The sequence below is a fragment of the Canis lupus genome, chromosome 36 (genome assembly GCF_048164855.1).
Source record: "Canis lupus baileyi chromosome 36, mCanLup2.hap1, whole genome shotgun sequence".
Lineage (NCBI taxonomy): Eukaryota > Metazoa > Chordata > Mammalia > Carnivora > Canidae > Canis > Canis lupus.
In genome coordinates this window covers 7,841,584-7,859,944 of record NC_132873.1, presented here as the reverse complement: position 1 = coordinate 7,859,944, position 18,361 = coordinate 7,841,584, and the positions used below count along the sequence as shown (strand labels likewise).

At 39.2% G+C, this 18,361-nt stretch overlaps 1 protein-coding gene across 3 annotated transcripts in view; it reads right to left on the bottom strand.

Moving 5' to 3' along the window:
• The window catches only part of PECR (peroxisomal trans-2-enoyl-CoA reductase), a 29,901-nt gene extending 11,557 nt beyond the window's left edge, over nt 1–18,344 (bottom strand). Inside the window, exons 1-6 of one of the 3 annotated variants that reach the window (XR_012025161.1) lie at nt 18,138–18,344; nt 14,950–15,083; nt 13,880–14,045; nt 7,802–7,883; nt 2,906–3,002; nt 75–185 (exon numbers count right to left, since the gene is read on the bottom strand). Coding sequence is in view for 2 of the 3 variants with exons in the window: in XM_072813573.1 (XP_072669674.1) it covers nt 75–185; nt 2,906–3,002; nt 7,802–7,883; nt 13,880–14,045; nt 14,950–15,083; nt 18,138–18,261 (714 nt within the window). In the remaining variant the exon portion in view is untranslated. The remainder of the gene's footprint in view (nt 1–74; nt 186–2,905; nt 3,003–7,801; nt 7,884–13,879; nt 14,046–14,949; nt 15,084–18,137) is intronic. The other 2 variants (XM_072813573.1, XM_072813572.1) reach the window with 2 other exon arrangements.
• Between the last annotated feature and the right edge of the window lie 17 nt (nt 18,345–18,361).

The window sequence follows — 18,361 nt, the reverse complement described above, 5'->3', positions numbered from 1 at the left end:
AAGGACACCAAGTGTTACAATTTTCCAAAGTATAAAAGAAAGCAATTGGAATCGATGTTAGAAATATACATTACCTCCTCAGGCACTCCAATTCGCTTAGCTGGGATTTTCTCAAAGTACCCTGCAAACATGTTTTCTGCCAAAGGACCATAGTTGTCAACAGCACTCGGGGAATAAATGGTTCCCTATGTTTGAGAATAAAACAAGAACAGAATAAAGTACATAAAACTAAATTTTATTTTTTTAAGATTTTATTTATTCATAAGAGACACAGAGATAGAGGAAGAGACACAGGCAGAGGGATAAGCAGTCTCCCCCCAGGGAGCACAATGTGGAACTTGATCCCAGGACCCCAGGATCACGACCTGAGCCTAAGGTGGATGCTCAACCACTGAGCCACCCAGGTGGTGCCCCCATAAAACTAAATTTTAAAGTCACAAAGACATCAAGGAGGTCATTGACCAATGCCAGAAAGTAAGTGGCTTAAGTTTAATAGAAAAATCAACATTTCTAATATTAATTTTTCTCAGTATCATCGAAGTACCATTAACCATAATTATAAATGGAATATCTGATGAACTCATTTTGTGACTTCCTCTCCCTTAATGACCAGCCAAGCCCTAGATTTTTCCTGAAAAGACAGGTTTTCTAAAAACATAATTAAATGAATAGATCAGAGAGGCACTTCTCTGGGGATAGGGAGATAGGGAAGTATTCTATCTTCCACCAGGCTTCTCTGTTTTATAATAGAAGCCTGGGCTGTTGTTATGGGAGACTTAGAAAAGTCAATGTTTTCATGGGTTTTTCACTATGGTGAAATCACAGAGAAAACATCTGAATCCAATATAGAGGAATTAAAATTTTAATTTTGGGGGAATTCTTTTATTTAGCTTTTACTAGTTTTCTAGGGTTTATAAAGTCAAGAAAATTACTCACAACTGTGTAACACATGATAAAGCTATTTGTTACTGACTCATAAGTACAGCAGAGGTTATGGGGAGGAAGAGAGTGAACAAAAGGAATGAAAGGAAGATGGGAGAATTTGGTGGCATGAATTATTCCAAATGATAATGGGTAATATACTGGTTTCCAATCAAACAATTTGGAACCTTCTATTTAAAGAGTATGAGGGGTGCCCAGGTGGTTCAGTCAGTTAAGCATCTGACTTTTGATTTCAGCTCAGGTCATGATCTCAGGGGGTGAGATTGAGCCCCACATAAGGGTCTACACTCAGCAGGGAGTCTGCTTGTCCCTCTCCCTCGGTCTTTCCCCATCCCTTCTTCTCCCTCTGCCCCTCCCACCCCTCAAAATAAAATAAAATAAAGAGGGTGAAATCTTCTAGAAATATTAAGGTTTAGACAAAATGCCTCTAGAGAACAAATGTGATTTTAGTAACACTAACATACCATTAAACGTTTTCAAGAAATGCACTTTTGGGGGCCAGTATTCCAAGATATCAACACAAAGAATGGAACTGTAATGATTTTTTTTTCCTAGAAATACATGAGTGTAGTGTGGGTAAGGTCAGGTCAGCTGTGAGGTACTGAAGGGAAATGAAGTTTCTGGTGGCAAGTCTGCAATCTGTTAGAGATGAGATTTCTCCAGTGACTTGCTTAGTTCTCACCGAGTAGCATGGGTAACAATATCTGCAGATACTATATAGAGAGACCTGTAGATAATACCCACAGATGTTATTATAGTTTCAGATACAGGGATGATTACTATCTTAGCAATAACCAAAAAACATCACAGAGAAGTGGATACGAGCTGAGTTTTGCAGGATGAATGAGATGTTTCACGTGACCTTTCTCCTGGAGTACATGGCCAATATGCAATACCCAAGGAGGCTTAAGCTATATGTTGTCTCACAAAAAATGAAATTGAACATATCATGATTTGAACGTATTACGATTTTTTCCTCTACAATTTACAGTATGTCGCCGAGACATTTTCTCTTGACTTCTAATCGATCTTTAACTTGAACTAGACTTTGGTTTTTTTCTCTCTCTCCTAATGAAGCACTAAGGATATACTGAGAAATAACAAAATAATCTGGCAAAATTCGTTCTTTAAAACAGTGGTTCTCAATCTTCACTGTACATTTAAATTTCCTAGGTGGCTTTTAAAAATACCAATGCCTAGGGACACCTGGGTGCCTCAGCGGTTGAGTGTCTGCCTTTGGCTCTGGGCATGATCCTGGGGTTCCGGGATCAAGTCCCACATCAGGCTCCTTGCAAGGAACCTGCTTCTTTCTCTGCCTGTGTCTCTGCCTCTCTCTGTGTGTCTCTCATGAATGAATGAATGAATGAATAAATAAATAAATAAATAATCTTTTAAAAAAATAAAAAATACTAAAAAATAAAAATACCAATGCCTAGATTCCATAGTTTGGAGTCAGGCTTACATATCAATATTTTTTAAGCATTTCATAGATAATTCTAATATATTGACAAGATCTAGAATCATTGGCTTAGTGCTCACTTCAGCAGCACATATACTAAAAAAAAAAAAAAAAAAAAGAATCATCGGCTAAATGTAAACTTGACAGTCTGGTTGTAAATCACAGAAATCACAGAATACCTCTTTCCAATTTTATCTATTTTTTTAATTTTTTTAAAGATTTTATTTATTTATTCATGAGCAACAGAGAGAGAGAGACAGAGAGAGAGGCAGAGACACAGGCAGAGGGAGAAGCAGGCTCCCTGCAGGGATCTCCAGGTTCACGCCCCGGGCTGCAGGCGGCGCCAAACCACTGCGCCACCGGGGCTGCCCTAATTTTATCTATTTTTAAAAGCCAATCTTTTCTATTATACACGTGTATTAACAAATACCTCCATTGACAACACAAAGGGAATCCTCAGAAGAGCACAATTTGTCAACGGCTTTTGTATGGAAGTTTACCTACAGGGGCAACACAGTTGATCCTTATTCCACTGCTGGCCCATTCCACAGCTAAGGATTTGGTGAGGTTGTAAACCCCTGCTCTGGCAGCTCCACTATGCCTTAAAAGACAAAACATAAAATTACAATTGGCTTCCATCAAATGTTTTTCTCGTTAACTAAATGAACAGGTTTGTCAGTGACCTACCAGAGCCCCACCAATATATTCTTGTTGAGTCTGTCTTTTGGACTCTTGAACAATGGGAAAGAAGTGGACGCTTCGATGCTAAAGCCAAAACACAGCTATCTGACAGTTGAACAAATCTTACATTACAGGCACACATAAGATCCTCCAAATTACCATGACCATAAGAAATATTCCGAAAACCTTTTTATGATGTAGAGAAACTATCAAATTGGTAATCTTGAGGGTTACAAGTGTGGTTATTTTTAAAATGATTTATTTAGACGATAGGGATAAATTTATATATGAGGCTAAAAACAGTATTGATAGAATTTCTAGACACCCTAACATTTAATTAAATTTTAACATACTTCCAGATAGGAAGTTCAAAATATTTAAATTTTCATCTCTATGGGGTCTTATGCATGAGGTACAGATACACTGTGGCTTAGAACTTATTACGAGGTCCTTAGAAGCAAGTATGCGAGATCTGGGGGTGTATCCACTTCTCACTAGAGAAGACTTAGAGAGCCCAACCTTCCTGAAGAAACCCATCACTGTCCCAGTGTTGGCTGCAACAATCCTCGTGGGACTCCAGGCAGAAGCCAATTACTTTGTCAGAATTCTCCAAGCAATCCCACCACCATCAGATGTGGCCACAACTTCTGTTGCTATTGCCATTAAGCAGTCCTGGGTCAATCTACAGGATATGCTCCCTTGCCCTGCCTACCGCCACCAATACTAAGAGGGGCCCTAACCAACACTCAGCTGGGAAGAATAATTGAAATTGCCAGGCTTCTCCATAATACCAGGAGCAAGAGGCAGGGGCAGGACCAGACATGCTTATGTAGAAGTACAATCAAGTCCTGACCCTTTTCTGGGAGGAAGACCTAGAGTCGTTTGTCCCCTTGCACTCAGGCCCCTGATCACCAGGGCCACCACATGAAGTCCTGCCTCTCATCATAGGAAAAGGCTAAACAGTCACATGAGGCTGAAGAAGCAAGTGGCAGATGTTCCGAAACTGGTAGCTGCCCAAGAGAGAAAGCCACTAGAACTGAGAGACAGAGCTGGAAAACCAGAGACTGGAATTATTGAATTTCAGCATCTGAATTAGTTTGTAGCACATGAGCAAGAGGCAGTTGAAGGGCAACAGAATAAGCCTCTCCAAAATATGACAGGAGCTCAGGACATGCCACTCAAAATATGCTGCTTTGATCAATTATGTTGACTGTAGGCATTTGAAAAACAGCAAATGCAGGGAGACACTTTCTCTGAACTCCCCTTATCTGCCTAAAGATAGACTGGGTTCCTTCAAAAGCAACTTAGTTGCCATAAATCCCCTCCCCAAGAGTTTCATCAACCAGGGAAGATGGTCTGTGGTCACAGGTATAAAGACTAGCAGTTGACTCCACACCCACACACAGTCTGTCACAAATTACCAGACTTCCCATCTATTCTTCCAAGGGCCCAGGCATCTTTCTTAAAAATTACTTTCTTTTTCTCTACAAGGCCCCCATTTCCCATTCCCTTTCCTTCTAAGATAATGGTTCAGTCTGTAGTCCAAGCTACTCAGGGAGGCTACTTGTTTTCCCCTGGGTATCTCCCATCACAGATACATGATGTGTGTGTGCGTGTGTGTGTGTGTATGATCAAAGTTGTTTTTGTCTTGTTAATTTGTTTTTTATTACAGGGGTCTCAATAAGAACTCAGAATGGTAGAGGGGTAATTCCTTTTCTTCCCCTACACAGTGTTCGCAAGCTTCACAGATGAAGAAAAGGCACTCAGTAGAAACTGAACACAAACATAACAGTATTTTCAGACTATGTTTCCATACTCAAAGATCTACTAGAGAAGGTAGCAGAGAAGGGGGTGATGTCGGAAGTGAAATGACTGATGATGTCAAAAGCATGTGCAACAGGTGTGAAAACCTGAGGCCCCCCACTCTATACCCGTTCCAGTTAAGGAAAGAAGGATGCAGCCTTCCTCCATGGTATTCAGTTCTGCAGAGTTATACTGAGAACTCGAAGAAGTTACTCTGGATCCCAAAACAGCACATCCTAATCTACTTATCTCTGGGGATAAAACAAACAAACAAACAAACAAGCAAAACCAAAAAACCCAAAGAACAAAACAACAACAACAAAAACCTATGACATTTGTGAAGAAAAAAGTGAAGAGTTCATTCAAATCCAGAGAGACTTACAGCTGATCCAGTACTGTGTTCTGAAGGACTTGATACTGGTGGCATCCCTGGGAGGTCCAGGTGGATGAGAAGCCTGAATGGACCATGGGGGTTTTGTAAAGACTCCCTTTCCAGGAAGGGAGAGTGGTCCCTATCAGGACAAATTCAGCTTGGCAGTGACATGTCACATGAAGTGCTGCTGGCCCAGTCACTCTTCTTCTAAAGGAAAAGCCCAGAGGGACTGACATTTATTTGAACTATGAGTTGAGTGAGATTATATGTTACCATTTCCACGACAGGTCTCACATCCATTCTTTCAATGACCAATTTTCTGAAGTATGAAGGTCTTATTTCTGTATCAGATATGATTTAAAACCTCTTACAATCTGTGTGGGAACATATTATAAGTGATAAACTGTCTTGAAGTCTGTCACACTGCTTCATTTTCTTCCTCTAATTTATAAATAGGAGGGAGAGGGATGTACAACTCTCAGTGAATATAGCACTAACGAATGTTTTCAACGCTTCTACAACTTAAACACATAAAACCATACAGTATACGCTCTTTTTCATCTGGCTTCTTTCACTCAGAATAATTATTTTGAGATCCATCTAGGTTGTTGCATGAGTTAATAGCTCATTCCCTCTTACTGCCAAGTGTAGTCTGTTATGTAGACATACTACAGAGCTTAGTCATGCGCCGAGTGATGGGCGTTTGGTTTACACACTCTCTGTCCATGGGAGATGTGAGTTGCTTTTTTTTTGGCTTATCTTTTGCCCTTGTAATTATTGACAATGACCCAAAAGATCAACAGCAGGCTAAACTCCCCTGTGTCAATGTAATGGAAAATAAGACCAGCCTCAGATAACATTAAGAAAAATATGCCAGGACAGCAATACGATTCAAACACATACAGAAGACATCCAGATAGCTTTTCAACAAATCAAAAGATGCTCCATGAGAATCCCATTTCTTGCCCATCAGAGTTGTCTAGAAGTTGATGACACACACTTTGGGTCAGGCTGTGGGGAACACACACACTCATACTGTGCTGGTGGGGGAGCAAGATGGAAAGAAATTTGGAAATACCTAAAAGTATGCATTTATCTTTCACCTGCACCCAGCAATCCAACTTCCAGGATGTACCCTGAAGATATAACTCCACCAATATGAAACAAATATGTACAGTGTTATTCACTGCAGAATTACTCGTAATGCAAAATGTAGAAACAATACAAGATTTCTATTAAGTTTGAGATCTTACATGCCATTTGAAAAGAAAAATTTGAAAAGAAATCCGTAGACCTGTAATAATGGTATACCAAAAAATTTAATAATAATAATAATGATAATAATAAATACAGAGAGAAAGGGAGAAGGGCTGTTGCAGAAAAGTCTCTTTTATGAAAGAATATCAGCTAATAAATATAGAAATAATCATGACATCAGAAAAATCAACATTTTCTCACCCCTAATGTAAGTGATTCAGGTAAGAATCAACAATGGTTGCAAAAATCATGATGGCAAACAGAATATTCATCACCCTGTAGATCATGGATTATACACTACTAATAAAGAAATTCAGGTCACTGTCTTACTTGGTTACACAAGTTATTTCTGGGATAAGAAGGTAGAGTATTCAACTTTGTATCTTACACAGTTTTATATATATATAAAAACTAGCATGCTTTGATTTTATAATACTAAAATAGGCCTATTTCATAAAAAGAAATATTCTATGTTGGAAAATAAAAAAAATCCTTAATTAAAAAAATGGAAGGAATCAGAATTTACTAAAGATATGAAAGAAATCAGCAAAACGATTTATTTGTAAACCAGACTTTTTAACTACTAAACGTGTGGTTTTCAAGTAGCTTCCTGGCACACTGTTTTTCTCTGTGGTCTAGGTGGATGCCCTTTTAGGTTATTATGAAAGAATCGACTGAGCCACTAGGCTAATTAGTTCACTGATTGACTTTTTTTTTTCTTTTTTAATCCATTTCCAAATTCCACATCAGAATAAGAGGCAAATATGTCAAATTCCATTATGGAGTAACAATTTAGCAGTTTTGTCTAAAACTGAATAGGTATATTCACAGTATTCAAATCTAAATCAATCTAAATTAGTTTCATTTCCACACATTAACAAAAAAGATATCTCCAGGCAATGATGACCAGTTTAGTGACATCTGGATTAGGATTACTGGATAAAATATAGGACATTCCATTAAATTTTAATTTCAAATGAAAATTAAAAAAAAATTTTAACATAAGTATGCCCCATGTAATATTTGGGGCAGACTTAAAATAAAAAATTTAATGGGGTGTCCTGATTTTCTTTTCATGGTAAACCTGGGAAGTCTAATAAGGATGGGAATACCTTGGAAGTATATTTTTAAAGTTCAAATAAAGGGCAATGCTAAGTATTAAGATCAAAACTCATTAAAGAATTAAGGATTGTGACTTAAGAAATTTTCTCCACTCTCCTCCTCCTCATTCACAGGACAAAACCCAAAGACATAGGAAAAAATAAATATACATTAAGTATGCTTACGTAAATCCTGGATATCCATTTCTAGTAAGGATAATAATATTGACAATAGATCCTCCATGCTCTTTCATCCAGGAATTGTAAACTGCAGGAAACAGAACAATGACAATCACATGAAATAGTGTCCTGATTCTTTTCTCATCCACTATCCCAGCACATTGCTTGTTATTTTAGTATTTTTAATTTAAATTTCCTTTAAAAAAAAGGATTTTATTTATTTATTCATGAGGGGGAGAGAGAGAGAGAGAGAGAGAGAGAGAGAGAGAGGCAGAGACACAGGCAGAGGGAAAAGCAGGCTCCAGGCTGGGAGCCCAAAGCAGGACTTACCCAGGACCTCAGGATCACGCCCTGGGCCAAAGACAGACACTCAACCACTGAGCCACCCAGGTGCCCCTACATTTCCTTTTTTTTTATAAAAAGCCCGATTGAAAATAATTTACATATCACAAAATTCATTCATTTTATGTGTATAATTTAATAACTTTTAATAGAGTCATGCAACCACCATTACAATCCAGTTTTAGAACATTTCCATCACCCCCAAAAAGTTCCTTTGTGTCTATCTGCAGCCCAAGCCATCCCTAAGCAAACCTTCATATACCTTCTGTTTACATAAATTTGGCTTTTCTGGACATTTCATATAAATGAAATCACACAATATGTGGTCTTCTGTGTCTGGTTTCTTTCAATTAATGTTTGTGAAAAATTTTTAAAAAAGAATAATGTTTGTGAAGTTCATCCATGTGGTAACATGTATCCATAGTTAACTTTTTATTGTAAATAGTATTCCAGTGAATACATATGCCATATTTCATTTATCCACTCCTCAGCTGATGAACATTTGGTTTCCACTGTTGGGTGATTATGAATATAAATCTTTGAGAGGACATGTTTTTATTGCTCTTTGGTAGACACTTAAGGGTGGAACCGCTAGGACATATGGTAACTGTATGTTTGACTTTTAAGAAACTGCTGAACTATTTTTTGGTGTTTCTACTATTTTCTATTCCTACCAGAAATGCAAGAAGGTTCCAGGTTCTCCATACTATTATTTCTGACTTCTTGATTATAGTCACTTTAATGGCTTGAAGTGATATTTCACTGAGACTTTTTCTTAAAAGATTTTATTTGAGAGAGAGAGAGAGCCATGTGTGCAAGAGCAAGAGGGGTACAGGGAGAGGGAGAAGCACGCTCCCTGCTGAGCAGGGAGCCCTACACCGGGCTCAATCCCAAGACCCAGGGATCATGACCTGAGCTAGAGGTAGACACTTAACTGACTGAGCCATCCAGGCACCCCCCACTGAGGTTTTGATTTGCATTTCCCTCATGACTAACAGTGTTGAGAATCTTCTGATGTACTTATTAGCCATTCATATATATTCTTTGGTAAAATATCTATTCAGGGACCCCTGGGTGGCTCAGCGGTTGAGCGTCTACCTTTGGCTCAGGGCATGATCTTGTGGTCCTGGGATCAAGTCCCACATCAGGCTCCCTGCATGAAGCCTGCTTCTCCTCTCACTGCCTATGTCTCTGCCTCTCTCTCTCTCTCTTTCTCTCTCTCTGTCTCTCATGAATAAATAAAATTTAAAAAAAATCCAAATCTTTTGCCCATTTCTTAATTGATTTGTTTTCTTAATATTGAATTATAAAAGTTCTTTTTATACTCTGGATTTGAGTCCTTTATCAGATATGTGATTTGGGAATCTTTTCTCCCAGTCTATGGCTTATCTTTTCATTTTCTTAATGTTGTCTTTTGAAGCACAAACATATTTAATATTGATTGATTAAGTCCAATTTATCAATTTGTTTTACTCTGGTATTTTGTGGTGTATCTCAGGACTCTTTGCCTGAGACAAGGTCGTAAAGATTTTGTCCTTTGTTTGCTTCCAAAAATTATACAATTTTACTTTTTGCATTTAGGTCCATGGTCCATTTTGTATTTTTGGCTAACTTTTATTTATGGTGTGAGGTAAGGGTCTTTTTGCATGTGGACAGCCAATGTCCCAGAACCATCTGCTGAAAACACTATCATTTCCCCATAGAATTGGCCTGGTCCCTTTGGCAAAAATCATAAATAAAAGAGTTTGACTTTTATTTCTGGACTGACAAATTTGTGCCAATGATCTATACATCTACCCATACTATACAGTACCATACTGTCTTGAAGTCAAGAAGTATTAAGTCCTCCAACTTTCCTCTTTTGCAAAACTGTTTTGGCTATTGTGAGTCCATTGCACTTGCACATATATTTGGGATCTGCTTGTCAATTTCTGCAAAAGTAATAGGAACTACACTGAACCTACAGATCAATTTGGAAAGAACTACCATCTAAACCATATCAAGCCTTCCAATTCATAAATATCAAACGTGTTTCTATTCATTTCAATCTTTCATTTCTGTCAGCAATGTCTTGTAGTTCAGATATGGGTCTTATCCTTCTGTTAACTTAATTCTTTAGGTATTTTCTTTTCTTTTCTTTTTCTTTGGGGAGAGAGAGTGGGAGTGGGAGGGAGAGGGGGAGAGAGAGAATCTTAAGCAGGCTCCATGCCCAGCACAGAGCCCCACACCCACACAAGACTCGATGTCACGACCCTGAGCTCATGACCTGAGCTGAAATCGAGAGTCGGATGCTTAACTGACTGAGTTACCCAGGCATCCCTCATTCTTTAAGTATTTTATCCTTTTTCAAATAGGATACTTGATATTTAGTCATCAACTCTATTCATACAAATCAAGGCAATGCCAGATATGTACCCTCAAGACTCACTTCAACAGAAATCTAATTTTTAGAATATAAAGGCCAGAGAACAATGTAAGACCCATTCCTATTAAAGGCTTGGGCAAAAATAAGAATGCTTTCCTATTATTACTTATTCCTTTCCAGTGAATTCTTACCAATACATAATATATGACCAAAAAAAAGGAGGTAAAGCCACTAGAAAAGAAGACATAAAGTATAGTATTTCTGAACTCTATGAGAATTCTTATTATCTTCACATTGTTGAAACGGGGATATATCTCATAGTTGGTGGCTTCTTAAGATTCAAATGTACGTTCTTAGGGATATACTGTACTTTCTTAGGGTTATATAAAATGATCGTGCACTTTACAATTGACTGTATCTTTGACAATGAAACACAGCATTTATTTTTGGACAACATGGTTGTGTTGTCCAAACACTCAAAAGACTAATTTTAAAAACTATTAGATAAAACCACAAATTACTAGACATAGCTACAAGACCAACTTGAGAAAATAATTCTTCCAGAAACCAACAGTAATCCAGTTGAAAAATAATTGGGGGAAAAAGCCCATTCAAGGGGCACCTAGGTGGCTCAGTAGTTGAGTGTCTGCCTTCAGTTCAGGTTGTGACCCTGGGGTCCTGGGATCAAGTCCCTCATCGAGCTCCCCACAGGGAGCCGGCTTCTCCATCTGCCTGTGTCTCCGCCTCTCTGTGTTTCTCATGAATAAATAATTAAAAAAAAAAAAAAAAGCCCACTCAAAAGTGCAGAAGTTATCAAAAATATCTGATGTAACCTTAAAAAAAAAAAATACAAGAGAGGCACCTGGGTGATTCAGTGGGTTAAGCATCTGACCCTTGATTTTTGGCTTGGGTCAATGAGCTCAGGATCATGAGTCCAAGACCTGTGTTGGGCTCTATGCACAGCATGAAGCCTACTTAAAAAAATAAAATAAAAAGAGATTTAAATGTGATGCAAACATAAACCTTTGCCAAAAATTATAAAATAAGAATCCATTAATAGAAAGATGTGCCATGATGGAGAGATGGTATTTCAACACATTAACTTTTTTCAAATTGTTGATAGGTTGAACACAATCCAATCAAATTCCCCACCAGGATTTTTGAGGAAAAAACCTTAATATAAATTCATCTGGAAGAAGAAAAAGTCATGAATAGCCAAGAATAGTTTGGAAATTAAAATAAATAAAGTACTATGTGCCATATCAATTATCTAAAAACTTACTTAAAAAAAAAAAGAAAAGGGAATAAGTTTATTTAAATTACTCTACACAGACTTTCTGGCTTCTGGTTAAAAAGCACTATATGTCAGAACTCTGAAATGAACTTTGTACTTTTGCCCTGACTCCTCCAGTGCTTTCATGGGAATATTTCTTCAAGATATGTGAAATAGTCATCAGATGCTGATCACAAGTCCATGTTATTACCTGTGCTTCTGGACAACTGGCTATAAATCAGTGGTTTCCATGAACCCTTTCTTGGATTTCATTAATTCACCATTGTGGCTCATAGAACTCATGAAACTAGTTTACACACTACATTACAACTAATTAGAATGGATACAGAGCGATATGAATCAACAGGCAGATGATGAAATACACAGGGCAATGTCTTGAACAAAGAAGCCGCTGTCTCTGTGGAGTCTGACTCTGGCAGAATATCACGTGAAAGTGTTCTCCTTTACCATAAAGCCCTTTTGTGGCTTTATGGAGGCTTCATTCACTGTATTGATTGATTAAATCATTGGCACTGGTGACTGATTCAACCTTCAGCCCCCTCTCCTCCTGCCAGAAATCAGGAGGCGAGACTGGAAGTTCCAACTCTAATCAAGGTTGGTTCCCACCAACCAGCCTGCTGCCATCTTTAAGGGATTTCCAAAATTAACATTTAGGGGATTTCACCTCATTAACATAAACTCAGTTGTGGTGAACAGGATTTAGGAATAACAGACACCCATTTCGCCTAAGTGGCTCTGAAGTCATTTCAGGAATTATGACAAGAGATCAAATGATAACAAAAGACTGGGCAGCCCAGGTGGCTCAGCGGTTTGGCACCACCTTCAGCCCAGGGCGTGATCCTGGAGACCTGGGATCGAGTCCCACATCGGGCTCCCTGCAGGGGCCTGCTTCTCCCTCTGCTTGTGTCTCTGCCTCTCTCTCTCTCTCTCTCTCTCTGTCTCTCATGAATAAATAAAAATCTTAAAAAAAAAAAAAAAAAGATTCTCCCATCGCCCTTATTGCTCAGGAAATTCCAAGGGCCATGGGAACATGAATGAGGAACCGCAGACAGACTAAAATATATACTCATTACAAATCACAACACATCAGTCCCTAATGATTATGGACTTCTTATGTGAGGGAGAAACAAACTGTCTTATTTAATTTCCTGTTTTTGTGATGGTCTCGACACTGGAACAGCCAGCCACAACCAATAGGAAACTTTATACTGCTAGTGAGATAAAGTTGAAAGCTGGCAATGTCTGCAAGATTTTGACTTAGAGATATTAAGAATATAAAGCCTAATCTGTAGTGGGGTGAAGACCCTCTGGGTTGGAATTATACTTCCTCTGTGGTTTTCATCATAAAAATGTCTTCAATAGCTTGTAACAAAACCCTTGAGTTACTCCACTTCAGGAATTGGATAATTGGATATCACCACCTATGAAACAACTTTCAATCCAAAAGCTGCATGCCTGCTAATTAGTTTTAGTCGGACTCTGGCATACTCTCTGAAGATCTGACGAAGTTAATGAATATGCCCTTACAATGGATTTAAAAGATTTGTTTCTTGGGGAACCTGGGTGGCTCGGCAGTTGAGTGTCTGCCTTCAGCTCAGGACATGATCCCGGGGTCCTGGGATCGAGTCCCTCATCCCCTGGGATCGAGCTCCCTGTGAGGAGCCTGCTTCTCCCTCTGCCTATGTCTCTGCTTCTCTCTCCATGTCTCTCATGAATAAATAAATAAAATCTTAAAAAAGAAAGAAAAGAAAAAAGATTCGTTTCTTTAAAACAGAGTGTGAGAATTTTTTTAACTTCAAGAACAACTTTGTAGCTATATCTTTGTACAGATTCTTAATGATTTTCTCATGATAAAGTCCTAGAAATAAAATTATAAGATTAAAGCATATTCATATTTTACAAATACTGTCAAATTACTACCCAAAAAATGCAACAAGTTACATTCCTGTGTTGTATGTGAGTACATGAGGGCAGTAAATGCTAATGACATGGAGTTTCTGAGCCCCTGACAATTCTCTTTCAAGATTATCTATGATCTTTAAATAAAGACACCTTGACTTTTTGGGTTATTGATCATACTTGCCTGCTTTGCACATGTAGAAGGTGCCTGTCAGGTTGGTTTCAATCACAGCATGCCATCCCTTTGCATTAATGTGTTCCATAGCAGCCATGAACTGGCCTCCTCCATTGTTTACCAAAAAATTGATTTTACCATAAATCTCTAAGGTGGATCTGACCAAATTGTTCACCTAAAGAAAAATGTTAAAAGGAAACTGGTTAATAATCTAACTTGCTCCTTGGACTGATAGCTTGCTCCAGGAGAGGAAAAGAACTTGCAGTCTGTTGTAGTCAATGGTAACTCTAAATGCCACAATATCTACAGATCATAAAGCTAAGTTGGTCATTTAGATGACAAGATTTATCCAAGAGCCGGGATCACTCCTAAATCCAAGCCTACCTGTATGAGTTTGTAACCTGTAAACCTAGAATAATGAATAGTACTGAAATCAGGTTAAAATTAACATTAAGAAATGAATGAAAAGGGGCGCCTGTCTGGCTCAGTTGGTAGAACCTGTGACTCTTGATCTTGGAGTTGTGAGTTTGAGCCCCATGGTGGGTGTAGAGATGCCTGATTACTTAAAAAAAAAAAAACAAAAACCTTGGGATCTCTGGGTGGCCCAGTGGCTTAGCACCTGCCTTTGGCCCAGGGTGTGATCCTGGAGTCCTTCCCTCCTGTGTCTGGAGCCTGCTTCTCCCTCTGCCTGTGTCTCTGCCTCTCTTTCTCTCTCTCTGTGTTTCAAATAAATAAATAAATAAATAAATAAATAAATAAATAAAATCTTTTTTAAAAGATTTAAATAAATAAAATCTTTAAAAAAATAAAATAAAGAAATGACTTAAAGGGCAAAAGGCACAAAAAGTAATCTCGCTGAGACCACATCCTTGCTTAGTTTCCTTATCTTGTTTCTTTCCATCTCTTCCTCTGGAGGTAATTTGCTCAATACATCATTAGCAAAAGAATCTCTTTCACAGGCTCTGCTTCCAGTCCACCTCATCTAAGACAGCTACCATAGGAACACCTGAACCACAGGGATAGGAACCACTACTGTAAATAAATTGAATGAACAAACAATATAGACATATTCACATTACCTCTTCTTCTTTGCGAATGTTGCATTTTATGGGAGTGACCTGAGCCTTGTTGGTCGGGGGTAGGCTGGCCCTCAGTTCTTCTGCAGTAGATTTTAATCGATCAAAATTACGAGATGCAATGACCACATTACATCCTGAAAAGAAAACAATCAAAGAGTAAATATACTTTCATTTTTTTTTTTTTAAGTCAATTGAATTAGGAATTCTGGGGGTAGGGCCCAGCAGTTTCAGTTAGTCCTCCAGGTGATTCTGCTATCCATTAAAATATAAGCGCTTTTGGCCTAGGAGATTTACAAGCCAGCAACAGAAGTTATTTTAATTATCCAGAGTGCATTATTCCCGGAAAGTCTTCTCCATCTTGTGTTGACTTGCATTCCTCCTTGCCAGCACATCTACTCTTCCCACACCAGCCAACTCCCAGGAATAAGTTCATATACTTCATCAGTTTCATTCTTCTGAAAAATATATTTATAAAGTAAATATGCTTTCACTGGTTGTCCAAACTAAAAAAAAAGTCCCTCCCCCTGCTCTTTCTCTCTCAAATAAATAAAATCTTTTTAAAAAGAGCTGGGGTGGGGGGCATCTGGGTGGCTCAATTGGTTCGATAAGTATCTGCCTCCTGCCTTCAGCTCAGGTCATGATCCTAGAGTCCTGGAATTGAGCCCTGCATGGGACTCCCTGCTCAGTGGGGAGTCTGCTTTTCCTTCTCCCTCTTCTCTTTCCCCTGCTCCCTTTCTATCTCTCTCTCCCTCTCTCTTACTCACTCTTTCTCTCTCAAATAAATAAATAAAATCTTTTAAAAAAATGTTTAGAAAGTGTTTCATGTGTGCCCATAAAAAAGATGAATCGAGGGATCCCTGGGTGGCTCAGCGGTTTATCGTCTGTCTTCAGCCCAGGGCCTGATCCTGGTGACCCAGGATCGAGTCCCACGTCGGGCTTCCTGCATGGAGCTAGCTTCTCCCTCTGCCTGTGTCTCTGCCCCTTTCTCTCTCTCTCTCTGTGTTTCTCATGAATAATCTTTAAAAAAAAAAAAAAAAAAAAAAGGATAAAGCTTAACAATGCAAAAAAAATTTTTTAAAGATCTTATTTATTTATTCATGAGAGACACAGAGAGAGGCAGAGACATAGGCAGAAGGAGAACCTGGCTCCAACCCAGGACCCTGGGATCACGCCCTGAGCAGAAGGCAAACACTCAACTGGTGAGCCACCTAGGTGTCCTGACAATGCAAACTTATCAATAAGAACAAAGTTCAATTATATGAAAATGCATAAAAGGTTCTGCAAAGCAGAGCCAGGATCTGACAACTGTGTTCGGAAGGTCATTCTGACCTTCACATAAAATGATCATTGATTCTGCTATTTTTACAGTTTTCCTGAAATGGGATAGAATTTAGTGTTGGGAGTGGAATGTTGGGTGATGAAGCCATGCTTGAGCCAGAATAAGAAATGTTCATTTCCATTTTTTTTTTTTTTTCAGGACTCCTGGCTGGCTCAGTTGGTAGAGTTACATGACTCTTGATCTCAGGGTTGTTAGTTGGAACACCACCATGGGTAGAGATTACTTAAAAATAAAATCTTTTTTTAAGAAGATATATTTTTTAACATACTTTTTTTTTAGTTCATACTACATGCGAATCATTAGAAACACAACGGTAAGTAAAGGTGATTTATGTGTTCCTGAAAAAAATTTTTAAATGAAGACAGTTTAACCAAATCACTTACAGAAAAAGTTGTTCCTGTTAACAATGTTACAAACTGCTTTCCACTCTTTTTCTATGTATTTTTCATTAACAACCAATTTTGAATTGGAATATTTTGTTTAGAATCCTGCTTTGATTATACATTATACCTTTTCCCACCATAGTCTTCAATAGTAAGATGTTTCAATAGTAGTATTTTTCATTCTTACTGATTTAATGATTGCCTTTTAATAGATACTTAGTCATTTCCAATGTTTCACTATTCAACACTATAGCCTTTTATGCAAATCTGTGTTTGTCTCTGTTTCCTTAGAGTAAAACCCCAAGAGAAGAATTACTAGTCACAGAGCCAGAACATTAATACTTTTTTAAATCTTTTTTTTTTTTCCAAATTGTCCTTTAGAAAACTTGCAATAGTTTACGGTCTTGCCTGCCTTCTCACTCTCTCAACATTTACATTTCCCCCAATGTCTTAAAAGATTGTTTGCAAAACCGTGGCATCGTATTACTGTTTTATTTTGCATTTTATTCCAATAGAGTTGATTATTTTCTCATACACTTATGACTTATTTTTAGTGCTCCATTTGGAACACTTGGTCCATATCATTAGCCTGCATTTCTCTGTGTTAGCTCTTTTCCCTATTTATTTGTGTTAGATCTTTTCCCTATTTGTGGGAGCTCTATACATTTGTTGTACATCATACATGTTTTTCTTCTTATGCCTTTAAACTTTATTTACATGACTTTTAAATTCAATAAGGATTTACATCTTCATAGAGGTAAACTTAGCCTATTTTCCCTTTTGCGATTTCTTGTTCAAGTGCTTACAAAGTCCTCCCTTCTCCCAAGTTAAGGTAGTAATACAAGAGAAGGGGCACCTGCATGGCTCAGCGGTTTAGCGCTGCCCTTTGGCCCAGGGCGTGACCCCGGAGTCCCTGCAGGGAGCCTCTGCCTGTGTGTCTGCCTCTCTCTGTCTCTCTGTGTCTCTCAGGAATAAATAAATAAATAAAATCTTAAAAAAAAAAAAGAAAGAAAGAGGCCATGAAGATCATGTACGATAGGAGTCTCTCGGTGTTACAACCTTTCACACTTAAGGGAGTGAAATGAAGTCGTCTTGTGTCTCCTCATTAGGTAACACATGGGATGGATCCCGTGTAGACACATCTACAAATAACTCCACAGCACGTTTCCGCAGGTCTAAGGAGAACGACCTTCCCCACCTCGAGCACGATCATCTCTGATGCTATCTGTTCCCTTGACTTTACCAACAGGGGCCTCACCATTCAACGCTTCCGCACACCTTCTTGGCAACTGCCGTGGTCCCCCCGCGGTTTCGAGTTCGCGCACCTGCACAGCCTCGGGGCTCCGCAAGTCCCGGTCGCCCAGGCCCGCCTCGGAGCCCCCTGGCTCCGACCCCAGGGACCGCGGGGGCGCGACCCCGGAGGCCCTCGATCTGGGCAGCCCGACCCGCGGGGCCTGCGCACGTACCCAGATGCAGGAGCTCGGTGGCGATGGCCTTCCCGATGCCCGTGGCCCCGCCGGTGACGATGGCCAGCTGGTGCAGCAGCAAGTCGGGAGCCAGGAAGCTCCTGCGCTCGACCCACGGCCTCATGTCGGCGGAGCGCCAGGCTCGCTGCAGCGCGGGGCTCCCGGGACCGCGGCCCGCGGGTGGGCGGGGCTAGAGGCCGCCGCCGCACGTGACCGCAGGCCCC